A 26,558-nucleotide genomic window follows, 5' to 3' on the forward strand; every position below is an offset into this window, starting at 1 on the left:
TCCTCGGATAGTCTCCTCGCCACAAAGACGTGGAAACTTGCAACCATTGAAATTGACTGAGTTGAGAATTGAGGTGACTAGCACATAATGAGCAGATTGTGTTGCCAGGATGCATGCATTCGATTCTGAGATGATTACTCATTTGCAGGAGATTTGTTTGCCTTTGGATATGGGACTGATTGTCATTGTCTTGGTGTTTGGTTGGATGAGATCTTTAGGAGAGATTTGTGTGGATTTGAATCCCATATTTCTCCGCCTTTCACACAAATGCAAAAATCAAAATTTCGTGGTGACATTAAATGACACAACTGCAATAAGCTAGGGGAAGCATCTCATAAGATCATTTGCAGGTGAAAGAGGCTGAAGCTGGCAAGTACCAATTAATCAATAGAAGCGTCGACACAACTTTCAAATTAGAATTGGGAGAAGCGCAACATCAATGATTCACATATACGACATGAAATTTATTTTCATTGATGCAACTTTCAAACATGTGAGGGTTTATTTGCCACGAGCTCTTGCAAAATGCACACGATGTGCAAAAGCATTAAAAGAATACATAGTCAATAGACGAGCTGAGATGGATATCAATAGAATTAGAAACAATGATCACATGCAAAAAGTACAGGATAGAGATGTGTCAAGCTGCAACGCATTAGTAGAAATGAATTGTGTGAAGACATAGATAGAGGTGCAGCTAAATGACAAACAATCAGATGGAGCTTGAATACCTCCACTTACAAATGCAAACATTAGAGAAATTGCATGGTTGCAAAGCCAAATACTTAACGTCAAAGCAATAGCAAGGTATGCAACATGTTGAAATTGTTCAAGATGGGCTATTTGTGATAGAAGTAGTAATAGAAGCAAAGGTGATGCTCTGCAATCATTTGCGCGAAGACGAACTCTTGTGAGGATTGGGCATTCCCTAGTTTGAAGAGCGCTTAAAATTATTTCTACAGCAACAAAGGTGACTTTTTCCCCCAAAAAGAAAAGAGCATTCTATTAATAATGCTTCAGAAAAAACCAACCATACAAATCAGCTATCTGTGTGTGCTAATAATGGAAGAAAGTATACAGAAAAAGTGCTAATCATCCCTATCTGCTCTCTCTTGGATGATCACCTTGCCTTCTTTGAAGGCTGCCCATTTCCTTTCCTGTCTTGCTGCCATTATCTGCACCATCCCCTCCCTCCTATGCTCTTGCTGCAGGAGTGTGAGATCATTATCTAAGAAAATCTTTGTGCCTTTCAATGCTGCCCTCATGCTCATGAGGGTGGATCTCTTCATAGTTTCACTACCATGGGCCTCGTCGGTGCATCTGCCTTACCCACTCTCCAAGATGCTTCACAAGTAAGATTGACCCCCATCTTGGCAAATAAGGCTTCGGCATGTGTCAAGCTATTGTTAGACCTCTAACCAGCATATTCAATGCCTTGCTGCTCCGCCTTTTTTCTTTCTCCAATGTTCAAGATATGAACTCCTTTTTGTGTGCTATTGTGCCCTTTCTAACCACTTCTTTCCATGCAAGAATATCTGCTTTCCCTTTTGTGATTTGTTGCGTGAATTCAGCTTGTTTACCTTGCATGGTTGCTTGTAGATCTACCATTTCTTTCTTGAGCTCGTCAATGATCTTACGTCCTCCTTTTGGTGTCCCCTTGGTGTCCTTGAGTTGCTGTTTTCAGTAGACATGGCTTGCATTTTATCGTTGAGGTGAATCCTTTCTGCTTTCCATGCTGTTTTCTCCTTTTCCCATTCTTCTCTTTTGGCCTTATCTTTCCTCCATTCTTCTTGCATCTTTCCTCCCTGCCTCTTTACTTCAGACAACACTTTGTCTACTTGTGGATTTTCAGCTAGTAGTGTCACATTTGTAGCTTCCAGGTTTTCTAATTTTTCAATCAAGACCAAACAGATTTTGTTAAGGTGGGTGATGATATCAGAGCTTGTCTTAGGTGGTGTCCCTGCCATGTATGCTGTCACAACACTTTCCGGAGCTTGTTTTCCCCACGTATCCTCTACACATCAACATGTAGGCATTTTGCAAAATAAATCTGAACCTTAACAGTTGAATGCCCCCTTTTTTTTCAGAACATATTATGCATCTTAAAGTACCTTAAGCTTCTCACATGTTTGGTGATTTCTTGATGCACTCTGATGGTTCCTTGCAGGTTTGGACGGCAGCAGAGCTTCTTGATTTTCTTGATATGTTTGGGTGTATTCACAGGTTCTTGCTGATCTTGCAAGTGTTTGCAGTCCAGAGCAGCAGGTATGTTGCCTAGAGTGGGTTCTAGAGGTATGTTGCCTAGAGTGGGTTCTAGAGGGTGCCTCGTGGTCTGGAACAGGTCGTCAAGGGCTTGAAACAGGTCCTGGATGCTGCACAATAGCCTAGAACGGGCTCTAAGGTGGTTGCGACAGCCTCTTGGTGTTGGAGTAGGGTTGGTCACCTCATCATCTGTAAGCCCTCATATGAGGAGAGCAAAGGGGGGGTGAACCATAGGATGACGTGGCTGCCACATGGGCAGTACCTTGGCTGCCATGTGGACAGCATTCTCACAACAAAATACACAGCAGAAGGAATGCACATGGGGCTGCCACATGGGTGGCACATGGGCTGCCATGTGGACAGCACAAAGAGCATGTACTTGGCTGAGATGATGTGGACCAGCAAAAGGTGGATGATGTCAGCAACAGTATGGCATGACTGTGGAGGATGGAGCAGGGCATCCACGTGGCAGATGATGTCAGCATCAGTACGGAGCAGTACAACAGGCTGCACAGAAGGTGTGGAGAGGATCCAGAGCCTGGAACTTGGCTGGAATAGAGGCGTATTTGTAGGAGAAGATTGCGCCTGCTTGGGTTGGGTTCGGGGCCGGCAAATAGGCCTAGATCAGATTGGGATAGGGGCTGTGGGGCCTGGGCCAATGGCTGCCTGCCACATGGCTAGGTAGGGCCACCCCTACCTCAAGAAGTGTGTCCCCACCAAGGGAGGATTTACAGACCAGCAGGTTGGTGGGGGGAGGCTGTTTGGGTCAGCCCTAATCCCTCTACCAGGTCGGCCAATTTGGGGGGCATCCAGCCCCTATAAAAATGGAACTCAAAATACAAGAGTCAAAACTAGTAGTCAATCTCAGAGTCAAATATATAACCCGAGGTTGATGATGATGGGGTGACTAATATCCGTCACTCCAAAGGACATGCTATTCTTACACTTAAGTCGCGAGATCTACGGATCAAGCTTTTTCGACAATCTTACAAGTTGAAAGGGACCAAGATATGGATAGTTGAAGAACTTACACGAGCTCAATTGAAGAACAAGGCAACCGAATTAGCTTAAGTCAGGGCTGCTAGGAAGGATGGAAAATGGGCAGTTTATCGTGAAGGCATAGCAATAATCAAAGAGTTTAAATCAAAACCAAAAGACTCTTAGTCTTAAACTGATGTATGGCTGATTATTTTTTCAGACTATGATGTAGGTATTCTAAATAATTGGGGTTGCTTTTGCACTCCCAGGGAGCTGCTATGTGTCCTCCCTAAAGCAGATGTACCAGATGGTTTTTTGCTGTCCCATAGACCTGTTGGTCTCCCGTGGGGACATTAATAGACTTTCTTTCTTTCTCTTATGATCTGCGAAATGTCTCGTATGTGTGTCTGCCAGGTCGTCTCTCTTTGTGGCAGGGGGCATGGTTTTTATTATCTTTGTATCTAGCGGGCCATGTTGATAGTGACACCTTTGATTGGGGGATCCCCACCGAATATGGCATGGTTTCCATGGTCTCTGTATCTGGCGGGCCATGTTGATAGTGACACCTCTGATTGGGCAATCCCCACCGAATATGGCTGTGATGGGACCTCCATCATGCGTGCCCTAGTCCATCCTTGCATTGTGTGTAGCTTCTGCATCTTTGGCTGCATCTCTCCTCGTTGTGTCATCCGAGAGACCCACTCAGCCCTCATATCATCTATCCCCTCCTTCTCTACTCCGCTATGTCGAGGACCAGACTCAAATGTGTAAAAATCTATGACATGTCATTGGACTCGATCTAGTTCGGTCTCATGTATCAATGTCTCTTGCTCATCTCCATCAAATAGAGACCAATGCAAATGTAGTCTTGGAAGTGAATCAGGCGGGGGAGAGGCCAAAACTCGTGCCCCTCTTGAAATAGGCAATGATATTGTCCTCGAATCTCATAATATACAGGGCAAGTACACAGGAAGTCTCCTCCTCTAATGTGCATAGTCTACAGGTCCATTGCTCTCTGGGTGTACCTGTGGCTCTCCCTGCCTAAATCCTCAGCTGATGGGATGAGACCCGCATCTGCTCGATGGCGATCCTCAGGGCGTGTGAGACACATTTTTGTCCTCCAGGTACTGGGGTCTGATAATCACTCCATCCACCGATACTCTTAGGAAGTGATCACGGTAGAACCGGATCTTGGTGGGAAACTCCTGATCCCTCCCCTCCTCCCAAAGTTCGTGATGTATAAAGCTAGAGTAGGTCCAACTGTATAAAACGTTGGCCTCATCTCGTGGGATCAAATGAGTAGGGGCATCTAAGCTATATTGAAAGGGAGGGAGACGGTCTATCTAGATGCCTTGGCTGTGAAACCATTTGGATATGCATGCATACCAAGCCATGCTAACCCCACTCTCAGCTAGTCGTATAGACAGCTCTGGTGTCAATCTCGATAATCTCCCTCTAGGTAAGGCCCAGGTCCTATGGATGTAAGTGACCATCTGGAAGATGGCATCAACTTAGAGCGTAGTCTTGCCGAACTCTACTTGTATGATCTGGTGGGGGATTGAGGGCTTGCTTCGAATCATTCTGGATCCCATAGTCACCAGTCCCAACAAGTGCTACCATACATGCCCGCAGGTCGAACCAAGGAGTCAAAAAGGAGAACCTTGGTTTGCGACTCTTGTAAGTGCGAGTGGAAGCACTGTCTCTCCAGTCGGGCCAAGGAGGCGTAATCTCTACTCAGGTGTGCCTGCATCGCCGGTCTCATCGTGAAGATAGGTCCTCAAAACAAAACTCCCAAGTATGTGTATGATGAAATGATCTCAACTGGTGCCCCATCAAAGTAAACTGCTCTCTGTGTGTAGGTGTTGAAGATCATAACCTTGGTTTTACCCAGGTTGAACTTCAAGTCATGAGACTCGCAAAAAACTAGTAATGCATCTAGATGTCTTTGAAGCCCCTCAGCGTACGAGGATAAGAGCACCACATCATTAGCGTACAAAAGGATTTAGAGCAAGTAACCCGCAAGAGAGCAACCAACACCTCCTAGTGTCCTCATAAAAGACTCAAGCTCGTCTATGTAGAGGCCAAACGAGGTCGGTGAGAGTGGACAACCTTGTTTGATCCCAATGGTGCTCAGGATCTCATCTGTCCATCTGTCCCTTGTTTGAACCCTGCTAGAGACCCTCTCATAAAGTGTCATAACAGCCCAAACTATCTCCAACCCATACCCCAACTCCTGTAACTGCTTGATGCGTGCTTGAGGCACTGTATCGAAGGCTTTGCAGAATCCACAAAGCAGCAATATACCCTTTGTCTCCATGTCCTGGCCTCCTCTATGAGACCTCTAAGTGTTAGATTATGATCCATGGTCCCGTGGTCACGTCAGAAGCCTACCTATCTGCTTTGAGTCCCTACATCTCTACATAGCGACTGACCTCCATATCTAGCACGGAAGCATATGTCTTGGACATGACATGCCCGATCATAATGGTCCTGTAGTTGCTTGGATCCATGGGATCCCTTGCCGTATGGTGTGACAGTGTTGAGGGTCTAAGTGTGTGGGAAGCCGAGACAAACTGCTTCATTAAATAGCTTTGCAAGGATAGGGGCTAGGATATCAACCCGTATGCAACAAACTCGGTGCATAATCCCTCATGATCCTTCGATCGGCCATTATGAACCTTCATGACTGCATCTTTGATGCCCCCCTTAGTGAAAAGAGTGCAAGAGGTAGGTCGTGGTGTGTGTAAGAGATCAGGTGTGGGCTGGTCGGGGATGTCATAAAGTGTGCGGGCGTAGTTGTGCCAAACTTGAGTGTCTGTGAGTGGTGAGGGGGACCACTGTTCAAGAAACGGTCGCTAAAAGTCTTTGGAATTATTTTTGAAAAAGAATGTTCAGTAATTCATCCTCGTTTTGGCTAACAAACTTTCGTTTCTTTTGGTGAACTAGGCGGTGATATTCGCGTAACGTGTCTAATTCATTTGGTAGGCCATGTTGGGATTCGAATTGAAGTTGTCGGCGAAGAGCCTTTAGAATGTGTGGTGTACGAGAAGGCATGAAGGGCCACTTCGTGCAATGATCGACTTATCAACGCGGCCGGGTCCTCTAGGAGGGCTATGTGGTCAATATAGGTGAGTAGAATGTAGAGCCGTGCAGAGCAAATGGGTGAGAGGCTTTGGTCAAATTGGATGTTGTGATAGGTAGTGTAGCTGGGTGGTGTGGTGAGTGGTAGAGCAAGGCGAGAGAGAAAGAAAGAAGAAAGATGTATTAACGTCTTTAGGAGACCTCACGGGTGTATGAGACAAAGTACAAAAAATATGTAACTCATACAAGCCACTATGGGCTGAAGCAAAGGGCTTCACTAAGGCCTTTGCTGAGTGCTAAGTGCTAAAATGCAAATGCAAAAGGCTAGTACAAAGTAGTGGGAAAAAGAGCAATCAGTCAAGTACTTCTTAGGGCCAGAGCACATGTGCTGGCTCTATATAACCTGGCTCTCTGATGGCACTCTGGTGTGATGTGAAGAGCTCACGTATCCGCGTCTGTCGGGCTGTCTCCCGTGGTGGTGGGAGGCATGGTCTCTTGGATCTCTGAATCCGATGGGCTATGTCGAGAGTGATACCTTGTCGCCAGTGGTCCCCTCTGAGGAGAGTTGAGATAGGTCGGACCTCAATGGTGCGTGCTCTGGCCACCGTACGTCACGTGTGGTCTCCGTGTCTCTCGTCCATCCACACCCTGGCGGTGGGGCTCATTGCTAATCCATAGTGCTCTCGACCCCTCGAGCTCCTCCCTCTCGGTCTCGTCTGGTGCTGGCTCTGATGCATAGAAATCAGTGACTCATGTCTGCGCTCGGTTTGGACCGGTGTCTTGAGGTATCAGCTATGGCTGATCTCTAGTATGTCATACAAGGAAATCTTTGTGCCTCTGCATCTCGATCAGATCGAGCCCTATGCAAACCTGGTTGGGGAAATGTATTAGTCGTGTGAGTGGTCTGAAGAGTCCCGAGAGAGAGAGAGAGAGAGAGAGAGAGAGAGAGAGAGAGAGAGAGAGAGAGAGAGAGAGAGAGAGAGAGAGAGAGAGAGAGAGAGAGAGAGAGAAGTTTATTAAAGTCTTCAGAAGACCGATGGGTCTATGAGACTGTGAAAGGCTTGATACAATGAGCTGTGGTAGTGGAGCTACTAAACGAGCATCCATACCAATGCAGAATGCATAAAATGCGAAATGACCGTACTAAATCCTAAGTACAACATAATCATACCTCGACTACATATATATATAAATCTTAGCATCATCGTTAACATCATCATAACCATCATCATCATCATCAAGAGCAGTAGGACATCAGGATGGATGGGGTTGTGGAAGTGGAGGCATGAGGTCAGCAAAGAGCGCTGTCGCCCCCCCAAGGGTGCAGTCCTAGTACGTCTCCTGGTCGTAGTCTGACCAGGGCCACAGTGTCCGACCCTAAACAAGGAGGGGATGTCCCCAAGTATGATCTGTGAGTCAACCCTCTGTTTGAGCTGTCAGGTCATAGGCTCCGGGTCACGGTCATGTTGAGGCCTCGCCTCGTGGGGGTCTATGTGATCTGGCTAAAAGAACTCCGTGATAGAGCTCTGAGAAGTATCAGTCGAGAAGGAAGTCTGCTCCTGTCTCCGTGGTGTCTGAGCACCTGATGAATGAAAGCAGCCAAACATCACTGGTCTAGGTAGGAGAGGAAACGGGCTCGCACATAAAGTGCCATGACAGCCCAAATAATCTCCTGGTCGTGACCCAAATCCTGTAGGCGTCGTATGAGGCGGGCTCTCAGAACGGTGTCAAATGCCTTGCAGAAATCCACAAAGCAACAGTAAACCCTTTGCTTGCATGCCCTTGCCTCCTCGATGATACATGTGAGTGCGAGAATATGGTCCATGGTCCCATGATCTCGCCTGAAACCGGCCTATCCCGTTGCTTTGAGTCCTTGACACTCCGCAAATTTGCTGACCTCAGAATCAAGTACTGATGCATAAATCTTGGACATGACATGTCCAATCATAATGGTCCTGTAGTTCTCCGGGTTCATGGGATCCCCTGCCTTGTGGATGGGTGAGATAGTGTTGATGGTCCAAGTGCGTGGGAACCCCAAGCAAACAACTTCATTAAATAGCTTGGCTAAGATCGGGGCTAGGAGGTTAATCCCATATGCAATGAACTCAGTGCATAGTCCCTCATGATCCTTCGTTCGGCCATTATGAAGTTTCATTACGGCATCCTTTACCCCCCCCGTGAAGAGGGTGCAGGACAAGGGGCGTGGCATATGTGCTAGGTTAGGGGCTGGTTGATTTGGGATATCATAGAGCGTGCATGCATAATCAGTCCACACCTGAGTGTCAGTGAGTGGTTGGGGGGATCATCCCTCTAGAAATCTCGGCCAGAAGTCCTTAGAGTTGTTACTGAACAGAATGTTCAGTAGCTCCTCCTCGTTCCGACGCACGAAGTCCAGTTTCTTTCTGCATACTAGACGATGGTACTCGCGTAGCGTCTGGTTCGCTCGGAAGGCTGTTTTTTGTTTCGAATCTAAGCTAATCTAAGCTGATGGCGTAAAGCCTTAAACTCATCATCGTACTAGCTATTACAGGGTACGGTCCCAGGTTGTGGTGGGCGGGTGGTAGGGGGGAAGGTGTGAAGAGCAGCCTTGTGTAGTGAGCGAGTGACTAGGGCAGCGCGATCCTTTAATAGGAGTAGAAAGTCAATGTATGTGAGAAGTATGTACAGACGGCTAGAGTAAGTAGGTGAGTGATCGCGATCAAAGCGTATATCATGGTAGGTGGAGTAAGAACTCAACGGGGTAGAAAGTGCTGTGCGGCGGGGGGTAGAAATGCTAAAGAAAAGATAGGTGTGATCAGCCTTTGGAGGGAGAGATTCTACGGTAAAGTCAGTGATGCGAGATGTGAAGGCAGGGGATCCCATGGTGTAGTCCACAACACTGCAGCCTCTCCCATGTGGAAAGCAAGTGAAGCCACCTGATGCGGGCCATCTGTCAAGACCATTATAGATAATAAGATCATGCATCCTGCCGAGGTGTAATAGTGCCTGCCCATAAAATGTGAGTGGTCCTCGTCTGTCATCTGAAACTCGTAGCATACCTGCCTCCTCAAGGTCAATGTCTGGCAGTATAGAGAAATCATCCCTGAAGTCGAGAAGTGGTGGCTGACGAGCCCCTGTCCTCGCGTTCAAGCCTCCAACTAGGAGGACTTCCCCACGGCTAGAGAAGTTAACAATGGACTGGTAAAGGGCAACGAATGGGGATGTCTCATCCTCCCCTCGAGTATCTCTGGCAAAGTGGGAGGTCTCGGGGGGGAAGTAGGAAACTGCAATAAACTGTTAGAATTATTATTATAATTTAGCAGTGACCAATGTAATGTAATAAGTAGGTTAGGGGCACTTTTCCCTCATTTAGAGGTTTTTTCCCCTAACCACAGTTAGTTCACTAACTACGGTTAGTGAAGGATAAGGTTTTGTCACTTAGACAAAACCTATCCCACTTCTTGTATTACTCACTTCTTCTATTGCAAGCACTACGTTCAGCTCTCTTGCTCTCACACTCTCTTTTCTAACATTTGGTATCAGAGCAGCAAGACCCTACTCCTAGTTTCTTGCCTTGCTCCCTGCTCCTTGCCCACAAGCTCTCCCTGCTGCAAGCTCCCTGCTTGCAGATCCCATCCATACAGTCGTACTATCTTGCGCCGTATAGTCGCCGTACAACATATGGACTTCTGTACAGTTCTTCATCCGTACGTTGCTCTTGGGCTGATGTCCGTACAGTCGTACGGACTGTTCCCGTACATTTGCCATTCCGTACAAGTACATGGTGCCGCATTCGTCTGTACAACTCGAAGTCTGTACGCTATATGGACTGACAGTTCCGCCGTACAACTTTGCAGCAGCATCCGTACAGCGTACTTCGTACATCCGTACGCTCTGACAATACCTGCATTTTCGTACAAGCCGCCGTACAACAGCTGGCAGCTCATTTGTACTTCAACGCAATACTGATCCGTACAGGTATACGGAGTCCATCCGTACAGGCTGTACCGATCGTACAACTGTATTTAGCCGTACTGATAGTTCCGTACTGTCAGTCCGTACAGCTTGGAGGCATTAGTACCTTGAGCAGTTTTCCTTTGCAGGACATTTTGAAAATCGCTTTTGTCACGCATTTGTGCATTTGAGCCATTGTTTGGCTATAAAATTTGGGGCATTTCAAATTTTTGGGCAGACATTGCAGTTGGGTTGCAGGTTGTCCAAGAAATTGGGGCTTTTGCAGGCAGAGTGCAATTTGTGCAACATTTGGGGCTTTCAGACCATTTGCCCTCTTTTGTATGCAATTTCTCACAAGAAATTGGGGATTTTGCATTTGGGTTGCAATTTTGCAGATAAAAGGGCATTTTGGAAGTTTGCAAACAGTTTTGGACTTAGTACGAGTCAAATTGCAGACTTTTGCCACTATTTGCAGATTTTTGGGGCATTGAGCAGAGCAGTGTGGTGCATTTTGAGCCTTTGACAGGCTGTGAGAGTATTTGTAACTGTGGGCATATTATTCTTTGCAGACTTGTGCATTTTATATTCTAGGAAAGGATTTCACCTGGTCTGTCTGCTGTATTTTTTCTGAGATTATCTAGTGAAAATGGCTCAGAACAAGTCAAATGAGGTGTTCGGGGTTCTCACACAGGAGGATAAGTTGGATGGCACCAACTACTCCTTGTGGAGTTTCATGGTTCGCAATATCTTGGTTGGCAGAAATCTTTGGGATTATGTCAATGGAGATGAAGAAAGACCAGATACAACGCCTATACCTGTCACTCCTACAGCTAGAGGCAGGGGTAGAGGTACAAATACAGCACAGGTGATTGGAGCAGCCGCTCCAGGAGCTCCCACAACAGAGCAGAAAAGATGGGACTCTAGAGATGCACAAGCTCTTTCAGTAATTTCTCTTTCTGTCGAGAGGTTCATTATACCTCATATTCATGCAAGACATCTATGGCAGCTTGGGTAATACTTGAGAGTATGTTTGCAGCAAGGAACGATGCCAGGGTTTCCAATCTGAAGCGAGAACTTTCCCATACACATATGGAGGAGGGAGATTCCATGAATTCTCACCTCACAAAGCTTCAGGATCTCAGGGAACAATTGCTGAACATTGATGAAGTCATTCCGGATTCAGAGATGATCACTACCACTCTGAACTCTCTTCCTGAGTCCTATCTTGGTTTCCACACCTCGCTGAATTTGTGATTGAGGGGGGGCATCAATCCTCTCTCCTTTCACGAGTTGGTAGGACTTCTGTTGCAGGAGGAACAAACACGCAGAAATATGGCAGCCCGGGCTGGCGAGCATGCTATGCTCTCCAAGTTCAATCCCAAGGGTAAAGGGCAGCATAAGCCACATGCCAATCAGCCCACACATCAGCATAAAGCTGATTCTGGACAGCCTTCTTATAAGGCACAGGGTGATACAAACAAGTAGAAAAAGAAGGGCATCTATCATTATTGCAAGAAGCCAGGTCATTATATTGGAGAGTGCAAGAAGCGCATAGCCAAAGAAAAGAAAAGGGATTCCGGTATGGCTGTATCAGATGCATCAGGTCCACATTGCCATGATGGAGGAGATGTTGCAACCAACTTGGTTAAAGAGCACTAAGCCTTTTTGTCTTGCACTTCAGATTTTTTAGTGGGTAGTTCAGATACTACAGCCACTAATCATGATGACCCGTATGCTTTTTTGACTTGTAGTTACGATTCTTCAAAGGATGAATGCTCTTTCAGTGTTGATGAGACACTACATACTTGGTATCTTGATAGTGGTGCTTCAAAGCACATCACTTCCAAGAAAAATCTGTTTGTAACTCTGCATTCTTCGCCCACCAAGAAGAAGGTAACTTGTGCAAATAATTCTTCTTATTCAGTGTGTGGAGTGGGAGACATTATTCTCACATCCACCGATGGCACAGATTTCAGAATTTCAGATGTACTCTATGTGCTAGGTATACAGAAGAATTTGCTTTCAGTGTCCTCACTCAATAGAGGAGGATTTCAGGTTGTTTTTTATGATGACAAGTGTGCAGTCAGAGACAAAGAAAATGAATATGCTTTGAGGTTGTCTGGCATTTTGTATCGGGGTCTTTTTCAGCTTGATCTAAATGAAAAAAGATCCCATCTTGCATTATCAGTTAGCACTCCCACTGCTGCGATGCAGAATGCGGAGTTATGGCATGCCAGGTATGGGCACATGAGCTATGACAGCTTAATGACACTTCAGAGGCATGATATGGTTGATGCATTGCCTCCTTTGGAGTCGCCTCCTCCTCATGCATGTGAAGGTTGCATTCTTGGCAAAATGCATAGGCTTCCCTTAAAGAAGGATGGTGCAGTGAAAGCTACAAGAAAATTGCAGCTTATTCACAGTGATGTCTGCGGTCCCATGAGGACACCTGCTTTTGGGGGTTATCTCTATTTTGTTACATTCATAGATGACTTTACCAACTACACTTGGGTCTATGGTCTCAAGGCAAAATCAGAAGTGTTTATGCATTTCAAACACTTTGTGGCTATGGTTGAGAATGAGATAGGACTCAAGGTGCAGACACTTCGCACAGATCTAGGGGGGAATATATGTCTCATGAATTTGAGACATTTTTGAAAGAAAAAGGCATTATGCATCAGCTTACAGTGAGGCTTACACCTCAACAGAATGGCAAAGCTAAGCGGAAGAATCGCACCGCCATGGAAACGGATAGATGCATGCTCACAAGTAAGAAGTTGCCTCACAGGTATTGGCTGGAAGGCCTCGTGTGCCAACTATAGTTTAAATCGGGCTCCTACAAAGGCTTTGAAGACAATCACTCCCTATGAGGCATGGCATGGGAGAAAGCCTTCAGTGGACTATTTCAGAGTTTTTGGTTGTGTAGCATATGCCCACATGCCTGTGGAGTTCAGACACAAGTTGTCAGATAAGGTACTAAAATGCATTTTCGTGGGATATAGTTCACAAAGCAAAGGCTATCGTCTCTACAATCCTGCTATACGCAAGATTTTTGTTAGTAGAGATGTCATATTCTCTGAAAATTCTGCACATACAAATGCTGAATTTCAGATTCCGGCCTCTTCAGATGATGTGCTTGAGGGGATGCTACCTATAGCATTTGGTTCCCCCGCTGAAACTGAGAATTTACAGCAACCTCCGCCAGCTCCACAAGTACAACTTCAGCCCCCAGTTGAATTGGTACAACCTCAGGGTGTGGATGAAGTTGTCAGGCAAGAAATTAAAGAGATAAACGCAGCTAGAACAGTCCCGCATTGGTTGCTTCAGACTCTCAGGGAGAGTAGGCTTGAAGATCCATTGCCTGGCAGAACTCGTAGTGCAGTAAGGCACATGGGGGGAGCTCATTCAGTTGAATCAGCTTATGCAGGTACTCTTCTTGATGAGGAGGAGCCTGAGACATTTGAAGAAGCAAAAGATAATGTGCATTAGATGAATGCCATGCACGATGAGTTGCATCCATTCATAAAAATCAGACTTGGGATGTTGTGGATTTGCCACCAGGTAAGAATGCCATAGGTACACGGTGGGTTTTCAAAGTCAAAAGAAAGCCAGATGGGTCCATCGATCGGTACAAGGCAAGGCTGGTTGCAAAAGGATATGCTCGGAAAAAAGGCATAGATTATGAGGAGACTTTTGCTCCTATATCCAGGATGACCACCATCAGGGCAGTTATAGCCATGGCTGCAAATTTTGAATGGATTGTTCATCAGCTGGACATTAAAACAGCTTTCCTTAATGGAGACTTGTTGGAAGAGGTTTATGTCAAACAACCTCCGGGCTTTGAAATTTCAGGAAATGCACTTCAGGTATGCAAGCTGAATAAAGCTTTGTATGGGCTGAAACAAGCCCCACGTGCATGGTATGCCAAAATTGATGCCTTTCTGACCAGCAAGGGGCTGCACAATAGTCCAACTGAGAGCACCCTCTACATGAAGAAGGATGGGGGGGATATTTTGATCATCATTCTTTATGTAGATGACATGCTGCTCACCGGATTAAATGAGGAAGTAATTGCAGATTTCAAGCCCAATTGAAAGCTACATTTGATATGTCAGACTTGGGCTTGTTACATTTCTTTTTGGGGATCGAGTTTATTCAAGAGAAACGTGGCATTGTTATGTCTCAGTCCAAGTATGTTCAAAAGCTCTTGGACAGATTCAACATGCATAATTGCAAGCCTATGTCCACTCCCATGTAGTTGGGGCTGAAGCTTACAATGCATGATGCGTGTGAATCAATTGATGGCACACTCTATAGTCAGGCTGTTGGATGCCTCATTTATCTCTGCAATACATGACCTGATATTCAGTTTTCAGTTTCTCAGGTGAGCAGATAGATATATGCACAGCCCAAAGATTATGCATTGGCAGGCTGTAAAACACATCTTTCGTTACTTGCAAGGTACAAAGTCTTTTGTCTTGATGTTTCCCCGGGGGGGTGACTTGCAGATGCATGCTTATGGTGACTCAGATTGGTCTGGAGACTATGATACTAGGCAGGAAGCTGAGTACATGGCAGCTTTCATAGCGACACTTGAATGTGTTTGGTTGCGTCGTTTGTTTGCTGATCTTCATCTTTCATTGGAGGGTCCTTCTTCGATTCTCACTGATAGTCAGAGTGCTATAGCAGTGGCAAAGAAGTTTCATGCTCGCGCGAAGCACATTGAGATTCACTATCACTATGTTAGAGAGAAGTTGCATGCAGGAGAGATCAGTATGATCTATGTGTCAACACATGACAATGTTGCAGACATCTTCACCAAAGCACTTCCACGTGAAAAGTTTGAGGCATTTCGCAGTGCCCTGAACTTATCTCCTTTTGGTGATTGGTCATTTTCTTGTACATGACATTGGCACTGTAGGGGGGTGTTAGAATTATTATTATAATTTAGCAGTGACCAATGTAATGTTATAAGTAGGTTAGGGGCACTTTAGAGGTTTTTTACCCTAACCACAGTTAGGTTACTAACTACGATTAGTGAAGGATAAGGTTTTGTCACTTAGACAAAACCTATCCCACTTCTTGTATTACTCACTTCTTCTATTGCAAGCACTACGTTCAGCTCTCTTGCTCTCACACTCTCTTTTCTAAGATAAACAAATCCCGGCTATCCATGTGTCGAATCCGAATCTAGAGAAACCTGGAGTGTGGATCTCTCTGCTCCATTGAGATGGCCCCCAAAAGTGTGGATCTGTAAAGGACTGCGACTCCTCTTGACCCTCGAACCCCTCCTGTATCCCTCGTCTCATCTCTGTAGGTAGACTCCCATGTATACCCGCTGACTACTGGTAGTGGACTCTGATGTGTCTCTGTGTAAAAGACTATGTCGTGACCTATATAGGATTCCAAGAAGTTCCCTGGTTCAGACCATAAGGTACCATTACAGTTCCAGATGGTACAGGATAGGGTCTTGGATGTGTGGGTCTCATAGACCCCACCTCCCTATGCGGTAGGAGAGGTGGGTGCTCGACGGGGGCCTGTAAGGAGTCGTCCATCTCGTACTACTGCCCACTTCCCCTCCTTGCGGGCTTGATCTTGCTGCTGCAACAGAAAACGCCTCTCCTCAACCTGAAGTGGAGTGAGGTCCTCATCCATGGAGATTGCTGGCTGGTCTTGTAAGACTGACCTACGACATAAAGCCAAAAGTTGTGCTTGGGCTTCATGGAACTGTATGATAAGGGACTGCTCTCGATTGGGGTCCCTCCCAACCCGCCATGCTCTCTCAATCCTATGCTCAGTCGCCCCTAGGGTAGTGGTCACAAAGGCTTGCGCATCTGCCATCGGTGTAGCCTCAGTGCGGGGAATCCCACGTACTCTGATGTTGAGAGCCTCGTTGGCTCTACTGCTGTTGCTCCAGGAGGGTAGCGGAAACGGTTACCCTTGCAGGTTCCCGTTTGGCTACGTCAACCCATCTGGACGTCTCCTTGATTGCAGATTGCATGCTCGCAATCTGCGCCTCCACAACTGGGGTGCTCCTTGGGACTGTGCGTATGGCAATGACCTCCTGTCGGAGCTGTGAGATCTCCTGTCTGAGCCCCTGAATAAGATCAGCCTGGACTCGGATAGCCTGAGACTGCTCCTGTACGAGATGTGCCTGCTCCTGGGTGAAGCGTGTTTTCTTCTGTGCGAAGCGTGACATCTCCCTCTCGTGCTCTCGGATGCTCTGGACCTCCATCAACAAGTACTCCCAAGTCTCTGATGTCGTCCGTGCTCTAACAGAAACTGAAAAGATTGTGGCCTGAAAGTGTGAGGATGAGACTGGAGGCTGGGTGATGACTGGGTGAGATGGGTACGATATGAAGATGATAGTGGCCTGGAGGAGGCGATCCCAGCGGGGTGTGGGAGCGTTGGCTAACTGAGAGGCAAAGGGGAGAGAAAGGTCGAGTAGTGTGGGACAGTGTATGACCCCTCCAAAGTAGGTGTCATTATCGGAGAGAGAACTGTAACGGGAGAAGAAGGGAGAGATGGTGACAGTGGCAATCCCTCTATCCTGGGGGAGGGTGGAGCAATCGATGTCATGGGTAGGGGTGTGTCAGAGCCAGTAGCTGTAACTATAGGCGTAAGTGGAGCTGAAAGTGTAGCTGAAACTGGAACTAGAGCTGACGCTGAAGCTGAAGCTGAGGCTGAAGATGAGGATGTAGCTGAGACCGAGGTTGAGACTGAGGCTGAAGCTGAAACTGAAGCTGAAGGTGTGACTGAAGCTGAGGCAGAGGTGGGTCCCGCCTTTGCCTTGCTATCTACTCCGAATCCACTGCGGTTGTAGCATGTGTTCACATCTTCGAGTTTCAGTTGTGTTTGTTTCTTGGCTTTGTTGTCGTCTTTCTTGGCAGCTTTATCCGTATCCTTTCCACCTTTCCCCATTTCGTTCGATAGATAAACCCGTGTTTGGTGTAGGTCCTAGTCTTATTGTAGGAGCGGGACCATGTAACCCCCCCCCATGATGGGAGGAACCCCGAGGGGGCTGACACTAGGCTCAAGCCCACCTCGAGAGCGGCGAGACAAGAGAAGAGAAGAGAAGGGCTAAGGGTGGTGAGGTTAGCTGAGGGTAGTAGGGTAGGCAGGGTGAGCTGAGGGCTGAGGGTAAGTGGGGAGGGAGGAGCTGCTGGCGAGGCTAGACGGGGAGGGAGGGAGCTGCAGGCGGAGGGCTGGGGTGGAGTAGAGGCGGGGGAGAGAAGGAGGCGGGCGGAGCTGCAAGCAGGGGGGGGGGGAGCAGCAAGCGGAGCTGCAGGCGGGGGGAAGCAGCAGCAGGAGCGGAGGGGCGGAGAAGGGAGCTGCGCGCTGAGGAGGGAGCTGTAGCGGCGGGCGGAGCTGCATCAGCAGGCGGGGCTGCATTAGCTGCAGCGCAGTGCGGGAGGAGGGAGGAGCGCGGGAGGGAGAAGGAGCAGCGCAGGAGGGAGGAGGAGCAGCGCAGGTGGAGGGGCGGCGGAGCAGCAGCAGGAGCTGCAGGCTGAGGTGTAGGCGGGGAGCAGGAGCGGAGGGCAAGAGCAGAGGGCAGGAAGCCCGATGGGTCTTAGGGGGGGGGAGAGAGAGAGAGAGAGAGAGAGAGAGAGACTTGGTACAAACAAGCTGAAACGGTGGAGCTACTAAAATGAGCATCAACACCCATACAAACTAAAATGCCACATAATCATAATAACATTAGTGATAACATCATATGAATATCAATGTCCAGATGGTCATCTCCACTTACTACTATTAGAGTACAAGACAAGATCCGGTATAGTATCATAGCTGCAGCCCCTCCCTCTTCCCACCTCAGGGATGGCGAGGTAGTGGTAACATGAAATCAGAGATACGAGTGCTGCCAACTGTGTGGGCGTGGTCGTGTGTTGTCTTCTGGCTGTGGCTCTGTGTCTGACAAGGGCTATGGTGACCTTTGTCAGTCGCGCTCCAACCTTGAACATAGAGGAAATGTCCCCAAGTGCAATCTGTGCATCCATCCTCTGTCGGGTGTGTCGTGCCGTTGGCTCTGGATCACGTCCATGTCTAAGGCTTGCAGCTGGAAGAACTCAATGATCATGCTCTGAGAGGAGTTTGTTAGTGTGCCCCGCTCCTGTCTCTAGGAGCTAACCAAGCACTCTTTGTGCCTGACTATCTCATGGATGTAAGCGGCCAAACATCTCAGAGCTATCTTGAGACAAAAGTAGCGCCCTCGGATCTGGTTCCACTGGGCATCTAAAAATGAAATGCTCATCCGACTCGATCCCCTATAAATTACACAAGGTGCATATGCGCCTCTCCTTGGATACTCCCTCAGCTCGGCCACTCTCGATGCGGAGTCAATGCCAAAATGGCCCAATGGCGATCCTCTGTGAATGGGGAAGATGAATCCGAGTATATCCTAGAGGATCAACAAAACTCTCATCGGAAATGCGAAGGTAGTGATCTCTGTAGAAGCTAAGCTTCAGTCGGAGTTCACTCGAGTCAAACGAGGTTCGGAATGTGCGTAGGTGCAAGAGGTCCTCACGTATGACCTGGTTAACCTTGTGATACCCAAGTGGGAGAAACGATGCATCAATACTATATCGGAAGGGGGGAAGTCTATCCATGTAAGGCCCTAATCTCATCTGCATGTGCATACCACCATCTGTGGTCACTTGCAGTTGCTATGGCCATAGATGAGGATAATGCTAACCATGATATTTTACAACGCACTGAAGTGCAAGCTCCATAACCTCTGAAAAGCCATAGGTATGTGATGACGTGGAATGCTACATCAAGCTGTAGTGGAGATGATCCAAACTCGACCAAGATAATCTGGTGGGGAATTGGCGGCTTACTGCGAATTATTCGTGATATCATAAGAACCTGTACATGCTCCACTCAAGCCCAGTTTGCATCTGAGAGATCCGGTCCCCAACAAGGGCTGCCATACATCTCGGCTGACCAAGAAGTCAAATAGGGAGCCTAGGTCTGCGGGTCGTGGAAGTGTGAGTGGGAGCATTGCCTCTCTAACCTGGCCAGCAAGGCATATTCTTTGCTTAGTCAAGCATGCATCGCCAGTCCCATTGTAAAGATAGGGCTAGAAAAGAGGACCCCTAGGTATGTGTAGGATGAAACAATTTCAACTGATAACCCATCAAAGGTGACTTGCAAAAGACCGTAATGCATCTAAATGTCTCTACAGGCCCTCTGCACATCATCTGCGTATAGTAAAATGATAATCAAAGCGCCAGCTAGAGAGCATCTAGCCCTCAGTGAGAGAGGACACCCTTGTCTGACCCCAATAGCGCTCATGATCTCATTTGCCTACCTAGCTCATGTTCGGACTCTACCTGAAACACTTTCGTAAAATGACAACCCAAATGATTTCTCGGCCATAACCCAACTCCTGCAACCGTCTGATGAGGTGGGCTCTTGGTACCATATCAAAGGCCATGCGGAAATCCACAAAAGAACAATAGACCCTCTACTTCTGTGCCTTGGCCTTCTTGATGACAGACTTGAGTGTGAGTATGTGGTCCATGGTCTCGTGATCACGTCGAAATCCAACCTGCCCCTTTGCTCTAAGTCCCTGCATCTTTGTGAATCGACTGACCTTGGAGTCAAGCACTAATGCGTAGATCTTGGACATGACATTTCCAATCACGATGGTCTGAGTTCTCCAAGATCATTGGATCCCCTGCCTTGTGGATTGGTGAGATGGTATTAAGGGTCCATGTGCATGGGAAGCTAAGGCAAATAGCTTCATTGAAGAGCTTTGCTAGGATCGGGGCTAGGATATTAATCCCATATGCAATGAATTCAGTGCACAATCCCTCATGGTCTTTCACTCGGCCATTATGAAGCTTCATCACAATGTCCTTAACACATCCTTTTGTGAAGAGTGCAGGAAGTGGGGCGAGGTGTGTGCGAGAGATCGTCCCCCAAGAGGGACGACCTATAGAGTACTGCTACCCTTCCTGAACCTCGTACTCCGCCTATGTCCCTCATCTCATCTCTAAAGGCAGTCTCCCATGTGTAACTGTTGACCATTGGTAATGGATGCTCCGGACTCTGGTGCATCTCTTTGTAAAAGACTATGTCGTGGTTTGTATAAGACTCTAAGAAATTCCTTGGTTCTGACCATACTGTATCATCACAATTTCAAATGGTACAAGACAGGGAACAAATACTTGGTTGTCCTTTTCTTTGAAAGCACTTTTGAAAGAGAGTATATGTGTATCCAACCAACAGTGGTGGCATAAATTGGGTCAATACTGAATACAATTGTCGGCAAGGTTTGCACATGTGCCCAACTTCAAGATTTAAGATGGTCCTCGTTTCCCTTTATGTAGGGGGATCTATCTGTTGTTCGTGCCCAGTCATTGCCACCATTTGCGAAGTGGGCTTTTGGAGAAAAAAGATATCTTCAGTACTTGGTGGATCAGGTTTGAACTCACTCTTCATGTTACTTGAGCCAGTTTAAAAAAAGAGCTAATTTTGTGCCATTTGGGAGTTAACCTGTATAACTTAGTGTTTTCATTTCATGTCTCTATGTATAGTTCTACACACTTTGACGTTCCTCACAAGGCACATTCAGTTAAATCTGAATGTTGTGTATGCATTGGTGAATCCTTTTGAGTTTTCTATGCTTTCACGATTCATGAAATGGGGAAATTATGTAGTTAAAGCCTATGTGTTTGCAAGTACGATTTTATTGCATATTGATATCTCTTTTGTTTTATAATCATGTGTTGTGTGTTCTATTAAATGATCATTTACCTAATGCAATTAGGATAATATGGTGCTGCAATTATTAATTGTTTACCTTAGTTTTGTCTTGGGACTGTATTTGGGCTTGGAGCTAGGTAGCAATTTAGAGACGCTCTTCTCTTTGTAGGGTATATGCATATCTTTGCAATTACCCTTTTGGATTATATGGTGTCACGAAACCATTCTTCTCCCAAGAAATAATTGACTTAGGTCAACTTTAGTTAACTAAAGCAAGTTCACTTTCCTTTGTTTGACATTGGTTAGTAAGCATTGTGGGACCCATAAGGGATAGGATTAGTCCAAGAACTAGAATGCATGCATTAGCTAACCTTTAATGGGTTAAAGTGTGTTGGATATTGTGGTAGGACCTTGGAGAGTGCAAAAGGGGCCTCATTTTAAGGGCAAAAGCACAAAAAGCAGGTCCCACAAGACAAAAAGCAAATATGAAGCCCCTAATTTTGGGGAGAAAGCACACGATAAGGGGGCAAGCAGCCTAAAAGAGAGCCCACAAGGCTAAAAGCAAGGAAATCGCCAATTTGGATTGCATTCTAGGAAAAGCTGGCCTATCTTGGCTAAAAGCAGGCCCCAACTTTTTGCGGAAAGCCAAGCTTATAAATTAGAGAGCAACCTTGCTCTTTGTATGGATGAGACTATGTTAGGCTCCCTTGTGAGCAAGTTTTATAACAGTTTTCTATTGCAATAAAGACCTTTTGGGGGGGAGGCCAGCCCTGGTGTGGCCCCTCTCTCTCTCTCTCTCTCTCTCTCTCTCTCTCTCTCTCTCTCTCTCGTTTCCGATTCAAGTTCCAGCTTTCCTTGTTGAACTAAGTTCCCAACCAGTATTTAAATTCGTTCTTGAAGTGCTAAGTGCTCAGATCTGCTATGCATTGAATATCGAAGCTGTGTTTTGGTTTGAGAAAGGTTTCAGTGGCATCAGAGCATGGCTTTATCATCTTCTATGTTGGCGGCGACCCGAGTTTGATAGGCTGATTCCAAGCGCAGACAAGGCAGCTCGAGATTAGCAAATCAACTGGCGATCAGTTGGGAGTATTATCCTTGGGTGCTGGAAACGATCCAGTTGAGGATTTGCTGACAGTACAAGATCCGTGACCGAATCTTTCCAAGTCCAAACAGTCCAATCAGCGAAAGAAAAGGTACTTTCGACTAACAAACTCTTGGCAGATTTCATCCAGCACAAGTCCAGATTCCCTTGCGAATTTCTGGAGAGTGTAACCGGCCTTCGGGATCTCCCAGTGAACAGATAACAACCAGCAAATACTTAATCTACAGCCACCTGGAACTTCCCACAGCAAACCAAATGAACTTAGAACACAACATCTGAGAGCTAGATTGCCCCCGTTTTGCACCGGACGCATTGCAGTGCAGGCCACAGGCAGCCAGCTGAATAATCCAATTACAGGCACTTCCGACCTGCTATGCATCCTAGTCCATTGCAACATTCCATGGCAGCCCTTCTTCCGAATCTGGTTGAGGGTTCTAACCTGGCAACTTTGATACCCACTAGGGGAGGTGGCCTGGTAGGAGAGAAATCAGCCCAATTCGTCTTGGTAGCTCTGAATACCCGTCAAGGGAGTCCAGACTCCAAGCAAGAGAGAGGCCAGCAAAACAACTCAGTTTTTCTTACTAGCTCTGAATACCCGTCAAGGGAGTCCTAGCAAGACAGAGGCCAGCAAAACCACCACACCTGGCTGCTCTTAGCAAACAGAAAGGCCAGCTGCACAAAGCAAAAGGATTTGAAGGTTTTGAGGCAGTAGGAAGGCTCCCGGTAAGCAATCAACCGATCGGAAAGCTCGGGAAACTTGGGCAATCAGCAAACATGGAAAAATGAAATTGCCTGGCAAGATCTCTGGCACCCTGGCAGGTGAAAATCAGCAAAAGCAACCCTAGAAAACTTGCTGGAAGAGAATCGCCAAGTCTGGAAGCAAATCGAGTTGCGTGGAAGCTCCAAACTGCCTAGAAAAGTGCAAATCAGATTTGGGCCTCTGGGAAGCATGAACAGTAGGAATGCAGCAAAAATGAATTGATTTGGAGGCTCCCAAAAACGAATTTCGTTTTTGAGCTTCTGGCAGCCCTGGCAGCCCACCAACAGCCCACAGACTGCCTTGGTAGTCAAAAATCGGCAAGGCGATGTTGGAGCACTTTCCCAGCTTGTGACTTACCTCTCCTTGTTCTTCTGTGGTCTCGAAAACATCCCTGAAAGCAAATTTTAACTTTTTCTGAAGCTTGCTAGCCAGCAAACGTGGCTCTTGGAGCTATTTTTAGCAAAAGGGATTTTTACCCCTTTCTAACCTTCAGATCCTTTGCCTTGGCCCATGGAATTAATTGCATTGAAGTGTCCTTGAAAGATTTAATCAGTTTGAGGCTAGATCAGCCACCGTAAATTCCTAAAAATGAGAAAGTCACGTCCCCCGTGATAGAGAGGATCATCGATTTGAGGGTGAGATTTCTTTTCCATCTAAGGAGCATCAGTTTGAGGACGAGATTTGTCTCTTATCTTGCTCGAATTCGGATTAGTTTGATAGACCGGCCATCTATAGTCAACGATTAATGTTTATCTGCTCTTCAACGTGGAGCTAATAGCAGCAGCGATCAAATTCGGCTTACAATAGCGATTGTTTTGGAAGACTAGAAAACAGCTTATAGTTTCCTGGGTGCCAAGTAGAGATTGGTGCAAAATTAGCTCAATCTTTTGAGAGTTCTATGAAGGCAGCACACCTCGATTAAGGACAGCTTGATCCAGCGATCCTGTCCAAGACTTATCTGAGTCAGAATTATTCTTGGACCAGCAACTAGACCGAGCTTCTTTGGTCCAAAAATGGCTGATTCTATAGAGCTTGAAAGTCCAACCACTAGAAGACTCACCAAGAAGAGAACTGAAATCCCAGATGATAATTTTGATGAGGAGTTAGCGAGTATGCGATGATATATATGAAATTGAGTTTGTGATGATTGAGTTTGGCACTTGAGGTTTCTCCTGAAGATAAAAGGGGTCCATTACCCTTAGAACCAGACATAAAGGCTTCATCTAAGGATGAAGAGTATGAAAATGATCATCTACCCAAGAAAATTGTCTCGAGGCCAAGTTATTGGCAAGTTTAAGAAACCATTAGTATGGAAGCACATGTCAAGAATTTGGGCTCAATTATATGGAGATCCTTCAATGCTTGGGGATGCAGACGAATGAATTATTTTTCAAGAACCAGTCACTCGATCGAAAGGCTTCAAGAAGTTGACTAGTCTCTTTGTGATCCTAACCCTTGTATCTCAGTACAAGGAGAGTAATGTGTTGTTTTCTTGATTGTTTCAAGAACAGAGAATATTTATAGTTCAAGCATAGTTTGAAAAGTTTATTTCGAGGCCAAGAATTCATTTAAGAGGGAGTGAACTCAAATTTCACACAGCTATATTGTTTTGAGTTATAATATCTCAAGCTTTGGAAGATTTCAGTAATAATATATCTGTTATATTGTTCCTAAGGGAACCGGTTTCTTCTACTCAAGCTTGTGGACTTGTATTTTTGCCAATGCAAAGGAATATGGATATCATGGATATTGAGAAATACACAGTTGGACCTTATACGATCAGTGGTTTTATGGTGTTTTCCATCTCTAAGATTGTCTGACGTCAGCTTGACATTGGTGGACAAAGGGGATTCAAAGATGTTATTGGCACTTTGGTCACGCCTTTTGTGGTTCAAAGTCGAAAGCAAGCTATTTCTGAAGATACAATGTGAGAAAACGTTTTATAAAGTTGCTAAAGAAGATTTGGAAAGACTATGAGATAAGATGTCATCAACATCTAAGGCTAAGTAGCTCCTTCATTTTTAAAAACTTTGCTTTATGTTATTTGAAGACCTAACCCTTGTATGGCAATGCAAGGAGGAATGTGGATTGTTTTCTTGAGTTTGTTTTAGGAAGACACTATTCATAAATGAGGAGCTCAAGGAGCATGATATGCTTAAGAATTTGTTATATGGTAGTGGTTCATATATTGATCATTGGCGAAGTGTCCTGCTATTCTATGGCTCCCTTTTTTTGGGACTGGATAATTGGAGAAGGATTTGGAGCTTTTTTTGATCAGTTAATACGGCCGATATGGTCAAGCAGAAAGAAGAACTTTCAGCTTAAAAATTCAAGTGGAAACACAGAATCCTTGGAAGAGGCAGCCAATTTTATGCCATAATCATTCCGTAAGGAAGATGTTAAGGCAACATCTTTTGGGAGCACTCATGGGTTTCCACCTACAATAAAATTGCAAGAGGTAGGGCTTGTGTAAGCCAAAGAAGAAGCAATCAATTCCACAAGGCAAAGAAGGGCAAGAAAAACATGGGCATGTATTTGCCAAGAAAGAAAGGCATGGGTTTGCCAAGAGAAGGGGCATGGATTTGACAAGAAAGGATAGATTGTGTACAACTCAGAGAAGAAAGAGCTCAAGGTTACCAGTAGGTAGAACTACTTGGCCCAGATGCCAGTAGGTGGATGAGGAGTTTTCCTTGGAGTATCCACAAGAACCTTTTTCGTTGAGTACAACTGATTAGAAGTCGAGGGGATGTCACGAAACCATACTTCTCCCAATAAATTATTGACTCAGGTCAAAGAAATTTGACTCTGGTTCACTAGATTAAGTTCACTTTCCTTTGTTTACTCGTAAGCATTGTGGGACGCACAAGGGACATGATTAGTCCAAGAACTAGAATGCATGCATTAGCTAATCTTTAATGGGTTAAAGTGTGTTGGATATTGTGGTAGGATCTTGGAGAGTGCAAAATGGCCCTCGTTTTAAGGGGAAAAGCACAAAAAGCAGGTCCCACAATAGAAAAGCAAATATGGAGCCCCCAATTGTAATATAATTAGGCTCCCCCCTGTGAGCAAGCTTTGTAACAGTTTTCTATTTTAAAGTTCTGCACACTGGAAGCTGTCATGCTTGTGTGAGAATGGGTTGTTTGCTAATGAGTTTTAATCCCTGCCAACCTCTTAAAGAATATGATAAAATACTGTGTTAGTTTTTGTCCTTTTCTTGGTTCTGATTTTTCTAATTCGGTATAAAGGAAATGCATTCTCAAATGGTTGGACCTTGTATAGCATGCAGTGTTCGATGCTTTGAGGTTCGCTGTTTCAAGTATCGAGAAATCAACAATTGGAGATGCTGATTCAAGTGAAGAAAGCAACTATGGAAAGGCAGCAAAGGCAATTGGAAATTTTGACGAAAACCTAGGTCTTCACAGATCTAAGGTTTAGGAACTTCCCTCATCTGGATGTTCATGAATTTTTGGATTTCTATTTGCACTCTTGCATTTGAGTCTAGAAAGTTATATTTTATGGGGATGCAAACTAAAAGCAAAGACTTACTGATTATGGACAATAAGAATAATCCTATCGGCTTGTTTACTGGAAGTCTATTCACGTTTATGCTTGACTGCATACCTCTGTACATGTGCCAGCACACCCAGCTGTATGTCTATGTTATGTATTCTTTCAGGTTTTCCATATCACTGATATGGTTCATGCACTTAATGGTACACATATTGTTAT

The 26,558-nt window shown here is 45.8% G+C and overlaps 1 protein-coding gene across 4 annotated transcripts in view; it reads left to right on the forward strand.

Moving 5' to 3' along the window:
- The window catches only part of LOC147892369 (uncharacterized), an 80,327-nt gene that overhangs the window by 21,388 nt on the left and 32,381 nt on the right, over window positions 1-26,558 (forward strand). For 3 of the 4 annotated variants that reach the window (XR_015542303.1, XM_087386700.1, XM_087386697.1), the window contains exons 3-4: window positions 20,592-20,684; window positions 26,109-26,258. Coding sequence is in view for 3 of the 4 variants with exons in the window: in XM_087386700.1 (XP_087242826.1) it covers window positions 20,592-20,684; window positions 26,109-26,258 (243 nt within the window). In the remaining variant the exon portion in view is untranslated. The remainder of the gene's footprint in view (window positions 1-20,591; window positions 20,685-26,108; window positions 26,259-26,558) is intronic. The other variant, XM_087386698.1, reaches the window with a different exon arrangement.

Source organism: Dipteris shenzhenensis, chromosome 16 (genome assembly GCF_047967505.1).
Source record: "Dipteris shenzhenensis isolate YYH24624 ecotype China chromosome 16, Dip_SZ_1.0, whole genome shotgun sequence".
NCBI classification, from domain to species: domain Eukaryota; kingdom Viridiplantae; phylum Streptophyta; class Polypodiopsida; order Gleicheniales; family Dipteridaceae; genus Dipteris; species Dipteris shenzhenensis.